The sequence below is a fragment of the Benincasa hispida genome, chromosome 12 (genome assembly GCF_009727055.1).
Source record: "Benincasa hispida cultivar B227 chromosome 12, ASM972705v1, whole genome shotgun sequence".
In the NCBI taxonomy this organism is placed as follows: Eukaryota; Viridiplantae; Streptophyta; class Magnoliopsida; order Cucurbitales; family Cucurbitaceae; genus Benincasa; species Benincasa hispida.
In genome coordinates this window covers 76,318,305-76,337,015 of record NC_052360.1, presented here as the reverse complement: position 1 = coordinate 76,337,015, position 18,711 = coordinate 76,318,305, and the positions used below count along the sequence as shown (strand labels likewise).

Below are 18,711 nucleotides of genomic sequence, written 5' to 3'. Positions count from 1 at the left end.
ATTTACTCACGTTAATAATTTAAATTAATTATTTTTTTCGAAAAAAAGTAACGAAAAAAAATTCCACATGGGGAACCTGATCTCTGGGAATTCCCCGGGGACTAAATCTTCATTTCCTCCCAAATCTTCATCGCTCGTGCCAGCCTTCTTAAAACCTCTACCGAAACTGTCATTGGACTCTCTTAAACCACTGTCACTACTTAACTCTTCAAAAGTTTCACTTTTTGGTATTCTCTTCAAGGCCTTATGTACCCTAGATTGTATCAGCATGTCCTTAACTTTCACTTTCTACAAGCCGAAGTTGATCATTCCATTAAATTTTTCCACAGTAAACTTTACTGAACTTATAAAGTTTGACATATCTGCTTCACTTCTAGCAAATTTACAAATAGTGAACAAAATAGGGAACAATCCATACTATTCACAATACCACAACCCATTTCTAGAATTCTCTTCGGATGTGAAAGTTCAGACAATACAACAACCATATAACATACTAAAAAATTCAAGAATCTACAAACTTGAAGATATGATACTATTTGTTGGAAAGAAACCTCCCACTACTACTGCAGAAATAAACATAAAATAATGGAGAAATTAAAAGAAAGCAACAAAATCAAAGAACACATGGGAATTTACATTATGTGAGAAAAACTACGGCCCATAAAAAAGATATTCATTATGGGAAAAATTGTTACAATCACATGGATGAATTCTTTCCCCAATTTCAATTACAATAGCACTCTCAAATTTTTGTAATACTCATACTAATTAATCCCACTCCCATGCTTGAGAATACAAAAGGGAATTGAACTCGAATAAACACACTCAAGCTTTTAAAGGGGGTTGTTTGGGTATTGAGTTGGTTATTATAGTTTGTTATTATAATTTGTAGGATATAATAGTACGTGGATTATAATAGCTTGTGTGTGAGATGTAGACTATTTTAGTCTGGATCACAATAGTCTGTGATAGAAGTACAAAGTAAAATATTATGAGTTATAATAGTGTATATTTGAAGTGCAGACTATTTTAATCTTAATTGTAATAGTATTTCTATGTGTTTAGAGTACAAATTATTTTATCATGTGTTAGACTTTTTTAATGACCTTGAATAACTATATTTTCATGACCTAACTAATCATTTTCCTTTTTTAAAAAAATGTATTGATTGTGACCCTTGAATTACAAACAAAACAAGCTCACAGCCAAAAAGTTTTCAATGTCAAAGTTCAAACTTCTTTTCCCTTTCTAGAGTTGGAATTGGAAGTAGATGTGGGTTGTATAATTTTTTTTTTTCATTTTTCTAGTACAACCTTTGCAAAAATTCAACCTTTAATCTAAAAAGGTCATATCATCACTTTGTAATTACAATGTAAAATCTATCAATGATAGACTTCTATGATCGACATAGTCTATCATTGATAGACTACAAGGACTGATTCTAATCTTTGCTATGTTAATAAATTCCTCGCATTGTACCATATTTATAACATTAGACCCTATTGCTATATTTGCAACATGCCTATCACCATGGCTATGTTATATTGACAGAAAATAACCAAATAGCAACTTTGAGAATTGGGATTAAGGAGTAATGGGAAGTAATAAATTTGAAATTGACAATGATTGGGTAATAACGACATGTCGAATAAATACACCGACAGAATCTTTACATTCACACACGGACAAGACAAAGACAGACACAAAACACATAACACATCGCCCATTAAAGTTCCTCAATCAACATACAAATTACATATAGAAAACATTATCAATTCTACAATGTCAAAACCAAATATAATTTACTCAGGATGAAGGGGGAAAATGCCCAACCAAGAAACTAGAGAAAAACACAGATCCTTGAAGAGTATAGTTTTTAAGGCGACCTCTTTATTTCTCTTTAAAAAAAGCGGTGGGGGCAGATTCGTGGACGATATACTTGCATAGTTGCTGTCACAAACATCATCTAAATTCATCAAATAAAATCCCGCTTCCTGAGCTCAATTTCACCACCAATAGATTTTACAAGCAAAAAGACTCAACGAAAGGCCACTTAAATTAATTAAGATTAGCTAATCCAAAGGAAGAACAAAGATAGGATCAGTTATCTGGATATTGGTAAAATTAGGCCACCGGAAGCTCGCCACAGTCGCTGATGACGACTTTCTTCAATGGTCGGTCTCCACGGTCTGTTTCTTGCGACTCAATTAGCTTAACTATGTCGAACCCTTCCAGGACTTGCCCAAAAACCACATGCCTCTGATCCAACCATGGCGTCTAACATTCACGCAATAGATGCAAAAATAAGGACTTGGCCAACCAAAGACAGTAGAGAAGATGTGTAGAATCAAAAGCAACACATCTCAACTAAAAGCTTCAATTCCTATACGGCTGCATACACCAAATATCTAACACATCTAAAGATATTATGCCCAAATGCATCAAGAAATAGCAACTCCAGGTATTTCACTGAGTTTGAAACATGATCACCGAGCAAGAAGAAGACAGTTGAACGATTAAGGTATTATATAATTTGTTTTCTAAAGACCAAATGTTTAAATCTCTACCCCAAATTTGTAATTCTATATTCTCAACAAAGAAAGAAGAAAAAGGAAATGAAGAAAAGGATTACTTCCAGTAGAGCAAAATGAAAATAAATCGAGCAATTTTAACATGGTGGATGCTAGATCAGCATATTGTCTCCATTTCAAGTTCAATAAATTTATACTAAATCCCAAAAAAAAAAAATAAATAAATAAATAAACCCGCAGTTAATAAGCATCTAGGCAGAAAAAACTCATATTTTTCCCTCTCAAGGAGACTATTGCCGTGTCAACGAACTCAACTAGGCATTATAATTTTATAAGCTAGGGCTAGCAGCCGACTATAATATCATGGTTGAAGTTTACGCGCACAGTACCTTGACAGTGCATATGAAAAATTGACTTCCATTAGTATTTGGACCTGCATTTGCCATGCTGACAACTCCTGGTCCAGTATGACTCACTGCAAAGGAGAATATGTTCCAGAGTTGAGTAAAGGGGACATGAGACGTCTAGAACACAGACTAGCCTTTTCAATAAATAAAAGGTCAATTCTTGATAAAATATTATATATTATAAAAGAACATATAGAAAAAAATATACAGAGACATTAAGAACTGATAATATTCCAATGAAAAAATGTCAAGCAAGGTGGAAGTTGTCTTTATAACAGTAAAATGTTTGGCAGAACACCTATCTAAGACAAGGATTAAAAGACCAACCAAGGTTCACGTGTGTTTCACAAAACAAATGCACTATTCATACTCAATAAGCAAAGGATTGATTTGGGAAATACAGTTCACTTTGAAGGGGAGATGACCCAAGGGACCAAACCCAAAAGAGAGCAACACCCAGACTCATTCATCAACAAAATGTTTCTTATCCCAAAAAAGGGGAGATTACCTGAAATTTATGAATCAATCATATAAAATGATGACAGACTCAAGAAAATTATTTACTTGGAGAGGATAACCATTTTATTGAATGACACAGTAAAGTTTACACAAATTCAAAGACAGTACACTAGAATCCAAAACAATTCAGCCAGAACCCAGAACTATAAATACGTTGATTTAGCCTCATAAGTGGAAGTTTGCATTGACATTGGATAATGCATGCCTTTGGCCTAAAAATGGAAGCCTACAATGAAATTTGATCTGGGAAGCACCAACAGTTCCCTAAGGTCAGATGCCTGAGCTCAACAACTAGAGCGTACATGCATGAAGGCGCTAACACTGTCCTGATGTAGCTTCAAATTCTTGGACACAATTCTGCATACCTAGACAAGGCCCAAAGGTATAGTTTCCACATACCTGGACATAGACACAGTTTGGACACTACTTGAAATACCCAACGCAACCATGCACCATACAGCATGTACAAACATGCCATGTTGAATTTTTTTCCCTTCTTTTTCCTACTTTAAAAAACTAATGCTACATGCTTGGACAATTCTTAGACACAACAGGTATTTTCCAAAAACCCTTGTGTTTTCCTCACTGGGAGGCAAGGTTATTGCCTGTACGATGAGAGAGCAAGAGACAATTCCAAATCCTGGAGAGATTATTGCGAGCTTGGGATGAAAAGAAAATTTTTAATTTTAAGAAATTTACACCCAAGGAAAGCGAGTTTGAAGGAATTCAGTAGGTAGGTTTGAGTTAAACTCTACCCATAGAATTAAACTACAATTTTATCTTCTAAGTTAGAAAAAGATAACTTAGCTTTTGAATGGCTATTTTCACGTTGTATTTGTGAGATATTTCAAGAAACCTAAAATTTTCATGACAAATAACCTTAACATGTATGTAAATATAATTTATTAAATTAAAATAAATTTAATAAAATAATATTTGCTACAGAATATAAAATAGAAAATTAATCGGTATAAATTAAGTGAAGACCTCTGCTCTTCAGTCCTCCCTTTTGTTTTCTTCCATTATTCAAGGAGGTTGTTACAAAAATAATAATAATAACAACGATAATAATAAAATAATAATAATTATAATTATCATCATATAAATTAAGGGGGCGTTGGGTGCCTTGTGGAGTGGGCTATTACTCAATGTCTGGGTCACCCATTACAATAGTTGAAGTTCCCAATTAATATAATCCATAGATCCCACACTTAGATGCAGTAGAACTATTTGAAAACTCTCTCTGTCTACAATGTTAAATATTTTGTAAGCATCCCCTGTAACCTAGACTAAGATAGTATGCACTCCAAACATAGACTATTATAACTAAGACTAAAATAGTCTGCATCCCAAACATAAACTATTGTAACCCACATACTATAATAACAAATTACTGTAATGACCAAATCAGCCCCCAAATAGCTTCTAAATGTTTAATAATACATGGGCGATATATAATACAATTTTATAAAGAAAAAACATCTAAGAAATTTCATGCCAGTAATGCAAATACAAGTCATTTCTTAATAGACATAAGGTATAGAATAAAATTAGGTTTCCTTTGGTTAAATAGCAAATTTGGTAGTTGTTTACAAAAACAGATGACAAAAAGCAGCAACTGAAGCATGAGGCATAGGATTTAACTTACATTTGAAGTTTTCATCTTTAAATGTACGACCATATATGCTTTTACCCCCAGTTCCCTGAAAAGAGTCAGATCTGGTTAGTAATCATTCAGAATCAATCATCCAAGGAAATTTGTCCTTCACAATATCTACTGCTTTTCAATACAAGCGTATGATACCATGCATAACAAGATATCATTGAACCTATGTGTTTCCCCTGTACTTGCTTCTTTATCACAAATGTCCAAAGTGGTATATCCTCTGACTTCCTTCCCATTTTCATATTATAATCATGTTCAAAGGCAATATTTTTCCCTTTCTTTTACCAGCATGAGAAACTTGCCATATTCACAAAACCTTTCAATCGGACCAACCAGCACTCAACCTAAAAATAACGTCTCTTAACAAAATGTATACTTCGAAGTTTAAATTTCATAGAAATTTTTTATTCAAAACAAAAGGAAATATATCATTTCTAAAAAAACCATAGTGTTCTCCAGGCATATTTATTTGAGACGCTGCATCATGAACACACGCCCCAAAAAAAAAGAGAGAAATGGTCATAGAAATTTCAAGCATTCATGATAGTCTACCTACAAATAACACAACCAAGTAACTCTTCTTTTTCAGTTCAGGTAGGTGCGGATGTTAATCATCTTAGCAAATCGACGTTAAGCTAGCAATTCTACAAATCTTTTGGAATGTGAAATGATTATGTATTTTCCTCAATGTTTATTACCTAATATCTAAGAAGCATGGATACGGATACGACACGACACCAAAATAGTGACACATCATTTTTAAAAAATTTAGGATACGGACACAGGAAGGATATGTTTATAAAAACATATATTTTTTAAAATATATATCGTTTTTATACTAGAAGGAATTCAGAGTCGATGAGTTTATTCATGTCTATGCTTAAAAAATTGATTTGATGTATTTCACTCTCAAATTTTATTATTTTTGTTATACATGTGTTGACTTGGAACATGTAAGATGTTTGATGCGTGTCTACCAAATGTTGGTCCTATTTTGAATTTGTACAAGTGTCAAACACGTGTATATGTATTGAACTAACAAGTATCCAATACGTATCCAACAAGCATCGGAGTGTCCAAGTGTCCGACACGGATACGCAAGTCAAACTGAAGTCTACATGCTTCTTAGTCTAAGACATTGACTTTTTTTATAACTCTCAGAGTCATCCTTAAACACCTATAAAGGGAGGTGTAGTGTCAGGCTCCGATCGAGCAAATTGCCATAGCACACACTAGGAAAAGCTTCTTTCAAATTCTCTTCATTCTAAAATTTTAGCCTAAATTATTTCTCTGTGTCCAAGTGTATACACAAGCTCCCTATATGAAACCAATAATATTTCACAAACTCACCAACTGACGAGAAATACATGCCATTTACAGTAATCGTGATTCTATGTGCATATCCAACCCCATAGGACTATTCCTACCTCCTAGATAGGCAATTACCAAATGATCGATTGACAACAAAAGCAGTTCAGATATTTCAGTGAGCATCTAAAACGTTTTTTTAAAAAGAATCTGTGACTAGATATGAATTCTATTGATACTATGTCAAAAGAAATTGGAAATTCTTGACCTAGTAAACAAAATAATAAATGGTACACATGGAAAAACATTAGAAAGCACTCACATTGCCCTTGTCAAAGTCACCCCCTTGTATCATGAAATCCTTGATTACACGATGAAAGGCAGAACCTTTGAATCCAAAGCCCTTCTCTCCTAATAAAGTTAGTAATTAATCCGGATGCTAACTTGAATTTCTATGGGTAAGAGAGGTAAACAACCTAGAGTCTCATAATATGTGTGTGTGTGTGTGTGTGTATAATACCTGTGCAAAGAGCACGGAAGTTCTCTGCCGTTTTGGGAACATCATCCCCAAATAATCCAATCACAATCCTCCCAGCAAGCTTGCCTACTGGATTACCAATGCTCACATCGAAATATACCTTATTTGTTACTTTCGCTTGTAGAGGTGGTACCTAAAATCAAAGAAAAGAAGACCGATTTTCCGTTAACCAAATGTCACCAACGTTGCCATTTTCAATCTTTGAGTGAACCCTTGCTTTCATTTCAAATGCATACAGAAAAACAATACAATTGCTAACCTCAGCACTAGCTCGGACCGAGCTACGAACAGCAATTCTCGAAGACAACGGATTGAAAGAAGTTGTCAGAGAAGGAAAATGCAACGAACCGGACAGAAAACTCGACGAGGACGAAAGATTCGACGGCGACTGAACCCTATGAAGGTTAACCGAATTAAACGGAGCTGAAGCTTTGGTTTGGGAGACGGTATTGGAACCAGAAGCCAAGCCAACCTTGGAGTGGGAAAAGCAAAATCAATTGAAACGAAATGGAAGTGAAAAATGGAGAATAGAGGAAAGGAAAAGGGAAGAAGAGAAGAGAGGAGAGTATACCAGAGGCGAAGTAGCGAAAGGAGCCGCCATGGATGGAGATTTGTGCTGGAAAGTGAAGTGGAGAGCAGCTCCTTCGATAAGGCTAATAGTATCGTATAAGAAGCGAACAAGAAGGGTATTTTCGGTATTACGATTTTTTTCTCCATTGTGAGCAGCGATCGATGAGTTCGAGGACCGTAAAAAAGTGAAAGAAAGATAACTCAAGATGCTCTTCAATCTTCAGCAGCTGCTCTCCAGTTCCACCATATTTAGTATTTACCTAAGAAAATTCAAATTTCTAACCCATCTTTTTTTCTTTAATCAGAGTTAAGCAATTTATGCTGTAATTAGCTATTCTCATCGTCAAACAACGAATAGCCCTTACACTTCAATTAAGTCAATAAACAATAGGTCGTAAGTTGATAGTTCGGGCCTCATCAAACTCAACAAAAATTATCAGTCATGCTATCCAGTATCCTATTCTCAAATTGACAAATCAAGATTGGTTATTACTCAATAACACTTGAGGTTATTTCCATCATAAAGTTAATTTTACAACAAAAAGGAGAAGGAAAAAAAAAAGTCGAAACTTTCACATTTATGTGAATCACACATTTAATATTTGAAGATAAGATAACTTCCCGTAATGCATTACACTCCATATATATAAAAAGACAACTTCCAATTTTACTTAATAAGTGTCGATTTCACATGAGGACCTACCTTGAATCATTTAAGGGATAGAAATCCTCCATTTCAAATTATTCTTTTTTCCCGCTTTAATTTTGATCGTTAAATCCCAAGCTTTATAAATTCGTAAATTCTTTTAACAAATTTTGATAATATTTCAACTCTCTTCGAAGTTCCTGTACAAAGCTTTGGTAATTTGACCAACTCAAATTTGATCATTTACAACTGCGGAAAAAAAGAAAAGAATTGGAATACATATACCTGCCACATGTTTTAACGCAGCTGACCTCTAAAAAAACCTATACAACAACTTACACGAGGGTTAAACAAAGAAGAAAACAGAAAACTGCACAATCTACAAAAATGATTGGAGAAAGAAAGAAGGAAAAAAAATCAATTTCTGTTCTATTTTGCCTAATCGTCTAAGCGTTGAATTTCACCCATCATAATTCGGTTGCTGGTGACTTTGAAACCGAGTAGAGCGGGATCTATCTGTCTCCCCTTCTTCCCTTTCTTTTTCCCACCTTTCCCTCCCTGCATTCCATCAGATGGCTCTGAAGCCCCCACCGTGGTCAAATGGGCTTCTTGTGGAGCCGTCTTCTTCAGCATATCAATAAAAGAAGTCTCTGACACGTCACTGTCACTACAAGAAGAAGAGCGCCGGAAACGCATCTCTTTCTTCATGGCTGCCATGTTTTCTTGGTTCACCAAGACACCGGCTGGGTCCGGTCTTCCACCTGAACATAGTTAGGATGGATCTTTTATCTTTAAAAAAAAAAGGGCAAAATGAATCGAAGATAACAGAATGGATTAGTTATTATTTACCATCTGAGTTCTTCCCTCTAACGACCGGATCTGCAATCAGGACAGACAATCCATCCTGGGACACTGACGTGCGTGCGACAGGAGGGCGTTTCAGTAAAGTATTATCTTTATTGTGAATGGTCACCCTATCAAAAGACAAATAAAATAGTTTAATGACTAAATTCATATTTATTAAACTAAGAATATAGTTGCAGTGATGGAATGGTGAATGAGTTCGTAATTTCTATAACGTTCAAACCCATTATGAATACTTCTTACGTACATTAAACCAAGACAAACATATGATCTCACAACTAATCTACCTAATATGCTACTTATAGTCTAAAAAAATTTCGTATTCAATCACATGCTGGTCATTACTCATTAATTATTACATATTTCTAAAGTGCCAGATTCCAAATCAGTGCATTTCCACGTACTTATTGAACTGAGAAAATTGTTAAGAAATAAGAACTTACGGGTCTTTAGCAACCTCTTCTGGAAACGTATTAGCAATCTTTTCATTGTGAAAGCCTACATTCCAAAGGAAAAATAGAACATTAGATTGCATCTTCATAATGGAGATTGGTAGAAGAAAATATTACTAAGAAACAGGGAGAGAAAAATATATACCACCAGAGCCAATAGAAGAATGTCGACTAAGGGTATGAGTATCCATTGAAAATTCTCCACGATCAGCAGATACCACTTGATCAAGCATGCTTTCTTGAATTTGAAAGGCTTGAGTTTTCATCAAACCCTCACCTTTCAATCCTCGTACCCTGCCCTCCACCTCTAAGACGTCTCTATTCATAGAAAGGTTACCAGCCATGCCAGAACTAGAGCTGTTAGTTGCACCATTGGCTTTAAGACCAGCTAAAATTGATGCTCCCTTGACAACAGAGACAGAGTCCGACCTGTATGGGATCTTCTCATTGCTTGTCAAGATGCCAGGATTCTCATCTTGCAGTGGTTCATAAGAATTAGAACCATAAGATCCCACTGGCAATGTGTTGTTCATACCTCTTTCCTTGGCTGAATGAAGAATGAACGACTGTTCAAGAGAGCCTGATCCAGAATAGAGGCCAGATGATGGTCTATTGAAAGATGCTCCACTTCCTACATCCAACGATTCTGTAGGTTGATGAACAGATTTCTGATTGAGGAGTTCCATTAATAACTGCTTTGACTTCTCATCATTAAGCCCGTCTGACATCCATAAAGTTGGATCCTCAGAAATCATTTTAGCTTCCAACTCCCTTTTCTGTTGCTCAGCATTGATATGCAGTTGTTGAATGCGAGACTCCATCCAATCATTTCCAAGTCGCTCATTTTTCTCAGACCAGCTGCCTTCAGTTCCATCAAAATGTGAAACATGAAACTGGTTACCGACTAGAGAATGATGATGATTCTGTGGAATGGTACCGGGTGCATATTGCCCCAGTTGACCACCAGGTGGTGCACTGGACTCTTGCAATTCTAAAGCCCGAGCACGAGCCATAGCATTAACAACATCCAGATTCATCCCCTGAGCAACATCAGGATAGGATATTGATCTCTCAAGTGGAAGTGAAGCAGGCTCATAGAGACCTAGTCTAAACCGATCTTGAAAGGAAAGATTGCGCTCAAGGTGATTCAGCTGGTCAGCATGAGCTTGCCTCTGTTGATGGTATAAATCAAACCCTGAAGTCGGTAAACGTTGTGTGCCAGCATGTCCTCTGAAAAACTGCTGATCAGCCTCATCCTCTGGCCAGATAGGACCACCAACATGCCTCTTGTCCTCCATATTGGCCCTCTGCCTTAATGCCATAGACAATTGTCTCGACTGTAGCATCTCCTGCTGGAGAAGTTGATGATCCAATGATTGTATCTGTCCATGCTGAGCCCGAGATATTAATTCAGATAAATCTCTTTGTTCTTGGTGTGGTGGCAAGTGACCAAACTTTGCTTTAAGAAGCTGCTCAAAAGATGGATCAGCAGATCTTTGTTGATGATGAGATTGTTGCTGTAGCTCATGTAAAAGACGCTGCTCCATCATCACCTGATCAAGAGCATTATTGGCTCTAATTGGATCAATATGTGACTGACCAAGACCTGAATCATGCATTTGTCGACGCAACAACTGTTCAAGCAGTGCCTGCTGGACTTGAGACTGATGTTGTTCCTGCAAAAGCTTTTGCTGCTGCTGCAACTGCTGCTGCTGTAATTGATGCTGTAACTGCAGCTGCCGTTGCTGTTGCTGTTGCATCTGCAAGTTCAAGAAATGATCAAGATCGGGTGTACTTCTATTAGCCAACAGCTGCTGCTGGTGAATAAGATTCTGCTGTTGCATATGATGATCTAAAGTAGCTTCACTAGAGTGAGACAACAAATTCCGCTGTTGAAGTGCCTGATGATATTGATGAGACATGAGTTGATCTGCCAAATCAAACCTATTAGATTCTTGTTCTATATGTGGCAAGGAACGAGGAACATTTGCATCCTGGTATACACTCTGGTCAGAATGCATACTTCTTCTGTAAACATCAAGCCAAGTCTCTGCATTAAGAGATGCTTCCGGCTTCCCAACTAATGGTGCGGTTCTTACCATGTTTGAAGGCATGTTAACTAACTTCGTATGTTTTGAATTGGTGACTTCAACTGGTTTCATATTTGTACCTTCCAGCTCAGACCACAGCAATCCAAAAGGGTGCAACTTATTTTCATTCTGAACAGGCACACTGCGATCAGTTAACTCATTCAAAAGAGAAGGTTGGTTGATAGAATTCACCATAGGCAATACCCCAGAAGTGTTTGGAAATTGGTAACCATCGTTGCCAGGTCTTCCAGAAAACACAATTTCTAGAAAACAGAGAAATTATCATGATGCGTTTGTCAAAAAAGAAGAAATAGCGTACTATTACAAATATAACAAATAAAACAAATCAACAAAGTAAAGAACACAACAAACCTTCATCCTGAGCAACAACATCATGAAAGCTTTGACCCTTGGAATGCAATTGAAATGGTGCTTCAGTCTCGGGCATCCCAGATGAAATGTGTTGATTGGAAAGGCTATGTAATTCAGCGAGTGACCGATGAACTTCATTTGTTGTGGATGCATCATTCATATCAAGAGCTGGATGCTTAGAAGGTAAATTCGTCTCCAGTATTCCTCCTGAGGCACCAGACTGGCCCGAAAGAGATTTTGTATCAGCACAATCAACACTTCCCTCTCTAACTTTCAAATGTGGCATAACCTCCCCCAACTCACAGAATGGGGACTCAGGGGCATCTGCCAACCGAACAGGCAGGTCCAACCCAAAGAATCCTTGTTCATACCACAAGATGATGTCAGCCCCAATAAAAGGCCCCTGTATAACCCCTTGAGGATCAAGATAGAACAAACTCAACTCCTCAGATTTCACATCAGAACTTTTATTTGGATTTTGCTCAGAGAAAGGAATAAAGAAGATAGAACTAGGGTCATCAGAAAGCTTGGATCTGACATCAAACGAATTGGCGGACTCAATTTCATCAAAGTTATGAGGCCTTTTATAATCAGAATCTGCTCGCCCATTCACACCAACATTTAGCTGAGTACCAGGGTGTCCACCACCAATCTCCATCACACGTTGGGAGGCTACTGTAGAAATTGTGTGGGCCAATCCACCAGAGTTTGGCATAGAAATGGCACTAGACCTTTTTTCCTCTTCCTTATGGCTGAAATATTTTCCTGATTCAAAGAAATTGGAAATGCCAAAAACCTTTCAGTAACAGACGGCACTAAACAATATCATATTGTTATCAGCAGATAACAAAAAAGATCTAGGGTATAAATTTTAACCATCTAGGACATCTCTAATTGAGGTCTGACTCCAAATGCTCCTGTCATTAGCATCTTGGCATGCTTCATCATTTGTAACTTCATGACTCACATTAGCATTATCTTCAATCGGAGTTGCTGCAAAGACATCCATTTTGTAAAGTATATTGGTTATCCTTGATAACTAGATAAAGGAAATATATGGAGAACTTAAGATAAACAAGTCTATGGTAAGCAAAACTTGTAGATCAAACACAATACCTGCTACATTCTCGGACTCTAAAGTTGAATCCAGAACAGTCTGACATCCATCTATGGAGTCTACATCTCCTGGATTAGATTTCAACAAAAATTACTTCCCAGTTTAGTTTTTAAGAAGTTAACGAATAAACAGATGCCACAGCCATTGAATAGCAAATACCTAAAACACATTCAGCTAGCTTCCCTTTCTTATGTGAATTGTAAACAACCCCGCTACTGGTGATTTTCCCCTTCCATATGTCACCAAGGGTAGTCTGCATGAAACAAATGATAAAGTGATGATCAGGATATTAATTAAAATCTCCAGAACATTTATTGCCATCCAACATTTCAAGAAATTCATTTGTTACCTCCTCTTCAGCATCCGGAGAAACAAAAGCCAATGGTTCTACAACACTACGTTGAGTCACATGCTGCAATTCTTCCATATCATCAGGCAGATCTGAGAACGATGGATCAGATTTCTGCCTCCGATATATGTCGAGAAGCTTACCCCTAGGATAACAAAAAGCATGAGATGAGTATCTTGGTTTCCCAGGAATATTTTCGATCTTATCCAAGTGTGGAACTCCAATGAGACCAGTAGATGATCTCCCAATAGTATTTCCCCTTCCTCTTCCAATTGTAAATCCTAAATTAGACCCCCCATCTCCCCGCCCTCTCTCAAGTGAAAAACCAGGTGCAGCACGAGAAGAAGTTGAGCCAACAGAATGGCTTTCCATCCTATGGCGAGGCCTCCATTTATCACGCGATTCAGAGTCACGCTCGGAAGCAGGGCGATTGCCACTCACTGATTGACTGTCATTGCGAACATCTTCCTTGTCAGCATCTGATCGTTTGTCCATCCGTGATTCCTTTTCCTTGTCATCTGGTCCCCATCTCAACGTCCATTTGTTGTCACGTCGTGCATCATGACTAGAAGTACGACTATCATGCCCAGAAGTACGACTGTCATGACTAGAAGTGCGACTATCATGTCCAGAAATGCGCCCATCATGCCATCTGTCCGAGTTAGGCAGAACTCTACCCTCCATTGTCTCCTTAGTTGGCATGTTATCGATGCGGCGCTCAGTTTTCCTGCGGCGACCACCAAGTAAGCCAGTTTCTCGCTCTTCCTCTCGCCAACGGCGGCCACTTTCATTTTCAGAAGTACTCTTCCTCCAATCCTTCTTGTCCTCGGACCCATCAGGGCGCCAACCCTCTTTCTGATTGAGATCAGTTGAGTTAGCAAGGGACACTGGTGTTGGAGCACGCACTTCCTGTTCCACATTGAACAGAACGCTTATCTACTGCAAAAAAGTTAATGTGGGCTCTATCCACCAAATTCAATTTCTTCCAAAGGATTAAATAGAAGTTGTTACAATGTTAGGAATTTAACAAAATATACTCCTTGTTGACAGACAACCAATACAACCTTGCAGTTAACTGGGTGTGACCAGAATAAACTCTGGCTATAACATGATAGCAATTTGCTTTTTTTTTTCCAATAATAAACAGAAAACCTGTCAATTTCAGACCATGCGTTACCTAGCTTCTCTACGAAGATCTACAATAATAGAACACCTGTATTTTGAAAATTCTATACCATCAATCAAGACATAGTAAAAGTTGGGAAAACTTTAGCTTAAAGCACGCCAAGAAGAGACTTTCATTCTCACTACAAACAAGCTAGTAGAAAAAGAAACTAGCCAACAATACTAAAATCTTTTCTAACATTTTGCGCCTAGAGCAAGAGAGACCTTAACCAGACTCATAACATCATTTTTATGCCTATTAAAATTTCTGCAGGAGAAACTTTAAAGATCAGCTAAAAACATGGAAGACAGGAATTTCTATAATATTCCAATTGATCCAAAATTGAAGTTCAAAGGTAAGTCAGCAAAGTTGAGAAGAGAACAACACTTCAGTAGCTCCAATCCCCATATTCAAAATATGATACAGTCTGTGCAAGCTAAGAGGCTGGTTGACTTTCTGAAAATTATTTTTGAGAGCAGTTTTGCAAACTTATCTTTTAAAACAGTCACCTAATTTTTAAGTTCAATTAGTTAACAAAGATATCTTATGTTATCTTGATTACATTTAATTCTCGTGCACATAAATTTAATACAACACATTTAAATCAAGCTACAGTAAAAAACGGACATAATTATATATAGATCTTTAATTTAGGAAACATCAAATAAAACAAATGCACAGAAAAATAGTATCACATTTACCTCTTTTTTCCGCTTGTTTCTCGACACTTAAAATTTATCGTGCCAAATAAAAAAAAAATTAATACATTTTCAAACTCAAAAATCGATTTCTAAACATGACCAAAAAGAATTCCCATAGGCTGTCAAATTCTGGGTGTATCATCAATGTCTATCTCTTTATGCTAAAAATTAATACATTCTTTATCTTCATTGTGCATAAAGACTTCGTCATCTTTCAAAGTAATAGTTGGAAGAACATCTCAGGTTTGCTCTCCTTTACCTCTTTACCTCTCCCAAAAAAGTTCAGGACTTCAGGTGACAACAACAAATAAATCACTTTATGAAATAAACCAAAAGATCACATAAGTTGACGGCAAGAAGACATATTTTTTTTATAGAATAGAGATACACAACACTTTGAAACTTCCCAAAAACAACAACAAAAAAAAAATTATTAGTTCTTCAAATACAAAATTGAGACAATAACACAATCTATTCAAGCAAACTCTATTATCTCATAAGCATAAGCAAGATGGTTTTGTTATCTCTACAAGAACATAACATTGATTCAATAAAATAATGATTTCAGGTGGGAGCATAAAGGGAACACAAACATAATACAAAGTGGCTGGCCAATTCCTTACTTTTGAAATTAGGCATGCACAGACATGTTGTAGAATAAATGCTTAGAAGGATACAATCAGGAAACAAAAACATATCGATAAACCTTCTCCAACAATAGAAAGGAGATTAAATGAAATTATGCCAAACATTTCAAAGTATTACCACCTTAATTTCACTTGGTTTAGCATATAGCCATTGAGGGGACAAAGGTATGCTGTTCTCTGAAGCCACTGGGTCTGCAGCATTTTAACATGTTAGTATTGTTAATCTTACAAGATAAATGAACAAACTCATAATATGCAAGAAAAATACCTTTCGACTCATCAAGGAAGGTCGAGAGCACCTTCTCCTCTTCATTCCCTCCAGAAGCTTCCACTAGCGTAGGGAAATGTTGTGTTTGCAAGATTAGTAAGGTAATAAATATAACATAATAATATAAAAAGCAAAAATCACTTTAGTGGCAGTACATCTTGCTAAATCACGAAAAAAAAATACAGAAACTGCAAGAATCGGACATCAATAAACCATTAGGAGACAACAAGAAAGAAAATAATAATAATGATCGCAACAAGTGGATCGAGAAACTAACAAATAAAAATAAAAAGCCTAAAAGTTAGCCACCATAGTGATCCCTTCAGTAAAGATTACAGCCCCATAAACAAATTGGATAACAAAATATAAACATGTGTTACACAAGTGAACTCCAGAGGATTGGGATGGCAAATACCGAACCACATATCAACGAAACTAAACTGGCCGAAACTTAGAAAGAAAATGTAGATTCGTTGAACAACAACCTAAACAGCAGTCCAATTAAATACCTCCCACCCCCATCCAATTACCATAGAACCAAAAACAGATAAAAATGAAAACTAATACAACGGCGAACGGCGAACGGCGAACGAACATAACCTATCAAAGACGAGTAAAAATTCAAATAAAAAACACAGAAAAAGAAAGCCACGCGATCTGAAAACCCTAAGAAAAAGAAATCTCAAAAAAGAAGAAAAAAAATGGTCAAGAGTAAAACATTCAAAACCCTAATTCAAGAAGTGGAAACAGAAAGATTCAAATCCGGAAGCAAAGCCGAGAGGACGGATAGGTCAGATCAAGAAACCAAAAGGAGACATTAAGCGAAACAAATTGAATCGAAGAAGACACGGGATCAAATCAAAAGCAGAAGGAACACAATTGAGAAAGAGAAAGAAGTGGGTGAATATAGATATAAATATAAGGAGATTTGGAAGTACCTTTGGGCGTCCAGGAGTGATCGGAAGGGCGGGAGGAAAGAAGATCGTCAGGGAGATCGAACTTGCCGTCGGCCATGGGAGACGGATGAATAGAGTCGGAGATCGAAAGCAAAGGCCGGATTTGTGCTGTGGAGATAGAGAGATGGAGGAGGGGGGAACGAAGTGATTTGCAGAGAGAAGCTGAAGAGAAGAGAAGAGAAGGTTTGTGTGAGAAAATCTAGGGGTTTGGGAGAATGGTGAAACTGTTGCAGAGAGGGAGAGAAGAGAGAGAAAGAAGAGAGAGAGAGAAGCTGTGTGTGTGAAGAGAGAAGGAAAAGGGTAAGGGGAGGGTTTGTGTTTGGGTGGTCAGAACAGCTAAATCAACTAACCAAGTAAATGTGATTTCTTCTCTTTCTAATTTTTTTCATTTTTATTTTCATTTTTTCTAAATCTCCATTAATATATATCTGTCTCTTATACACATCTAGATGTGTATAAGAGATATATATATATGTATGTATATATGTATGTATGTATATATGTATATATCAATATCTTTCTTCTTCATTTTTATTTTATTTTATTTTATAATAAAGCGTCTATCAATATTCAATAACTAAATGGATTAGATTATGACTACTCAAAAAATAAATAAAATTTTGAGTTTTAATTATATTTTTAAATTTTCTTTTCTATTAGTTGGGCCTGTGGGCCGAGAGCTTGTTTCATTTGTTGAATAAATGGACTAAACCGACCCAATGGATCGGCCCTTTTTTAAAGCTTGGATGGGCCTTGAAAAGGGTTGGGAGAAATTTCATTGGAGACCGCGAGAAATAAATACTGAAGAAAATAAATGAAACATTAATTTAAAATATTATACGTTAAATGAATATTAACTCACATTAATAAATAACAATAATGGAAGTTAAAATTTGAAAATGATATAAGTAAGGAATGAATTGTATATTTCAAAGTAAAAATGTTAAATTAGTCTAAAACTAACTCTAACGAAATAATTCAAATATATAATATACAAAAGTATTTCTCATGTAAAGATATCTTTTGAAAAATGGTTAAAGATTTAATGTAAACATTTTGCATAATAGAAAATTAGTAAAAGATAAATCTATACATGGTAATTGGTACTACTATTGTTGATCAATAGCTTATATGAATGAGGTGAGATTTAGTGAAATAAAATAATTATTTATTAATGAAAATTTTAGTGTGGATATAGATGGTTTAAACTTCAAATCTATAGTCCTTCGGGGCCATTTGATAAAATTGGAATAATACAGTGAAGATTAACATGTTTTGTTTGATATTAAAAAATCGAGAAAATGATCCAATCTTGAATTAAAAAATAAAATAAAATAAACTTCAAATCTATTATCTAAATTTTTTACCTACAAACTTGCAATTTATATTTCAATATCAGATTTTTTTTTTCTTTTCTTTCAATGAAAAATTTCAAAATCAGATTAGATGGAATGAAAGAGTGAAGAGTTCAATTTTGCATTTTCCAGTTTAATCTATTGTTATTTTCTAGATAAATTTTTGGGTACAACCAAATTGTTTCTT

General features: G+C 36.0%; 2 protein-coding genes and 1 pseudogene across 3 annotated transcripts; 1 reads left to right on the top strand and 2 right to left on the bottom strand.

The window, feature by feature from the left end:
- Positions 1-1,612: 1,612 nt before the first annotated feature.
- Positions 1,613-7,703, bottom strand: LOC120068288 (photosynthetic NDH subunit of lumenal location 5, chloroplastic). The gene is made up of 7 exons (XM_039020007.1): positions 7,544-7,703; positions 7,232-7,444; positions 6,955-7,105; positions 6,757-6,845; positions 5,109-5,163; positions 2,924-3,009; positions 1,613-2,280 (listed from the first exon to the last, which is right to left on the bottom strand). Exons 1-7 carry the CDS (start codon positions 7,571-7,573, stop codon positions 2,128-2,130), a joined length of 777 nt encoding a protein of 258 aa, XP_038875935.1. The 5' UTR covers positions 7,574-7,703; the 3' UTR covers positions 1,613-2,127.
- A 624-nt stretch (positions 7,704-8,327) lies between these two features.
- LOC120067935 (protein ESSENTIAL FOR POTEXVIRUS ACCUMULATION 1) lies at positions 8,328-17,508 on the bottom strand. Of its 2 annotated transcripts, none has more exons than XM_039019579.1 (12): positions 17,152-17,508; positions 16,214-16,276; positions 16,067-16,137; positions 13,433-14,341; positions 13,243-13,336; positions 13,083-13,151; positions 12,843-12,959; positions 11,967-12,731; positions 9,650-11,857; positions 9,496-9,550; positions 9,038-9,162; positions 8,328-8,949 (listed from the first exon to the last, which is right to left on the bottom strand). In XM_039019579.1, exons 1-12 carry the CDS (start codon positions 17,225-17,227, stop codon positions 8,627-8,629), a joined length of 4,875 nt encoding a protein of 1,624 aa, XP_038875507.1. In that variant the 5' UTR covers positions 17,228-17,508; the 3' UTR covers positions 8,328-8,626. The 2 variants fall into 2 exon arrangements, with proteins under 2 accessions (XP_038875507.1, XP_038875508.1); XM_039019580.1 differs by having other exon boundaries at positions 9,653-11,857.
- Positions 17,509-18,389: 881 nt separating this feature from the next.
- On the top strand, positions 18,390-18,484 carry LOC120068709 (annotated as a pseudogene).
- The last annotated feature ends 227 nt before the right edge of the window (positions 18,485-18,711 follow it).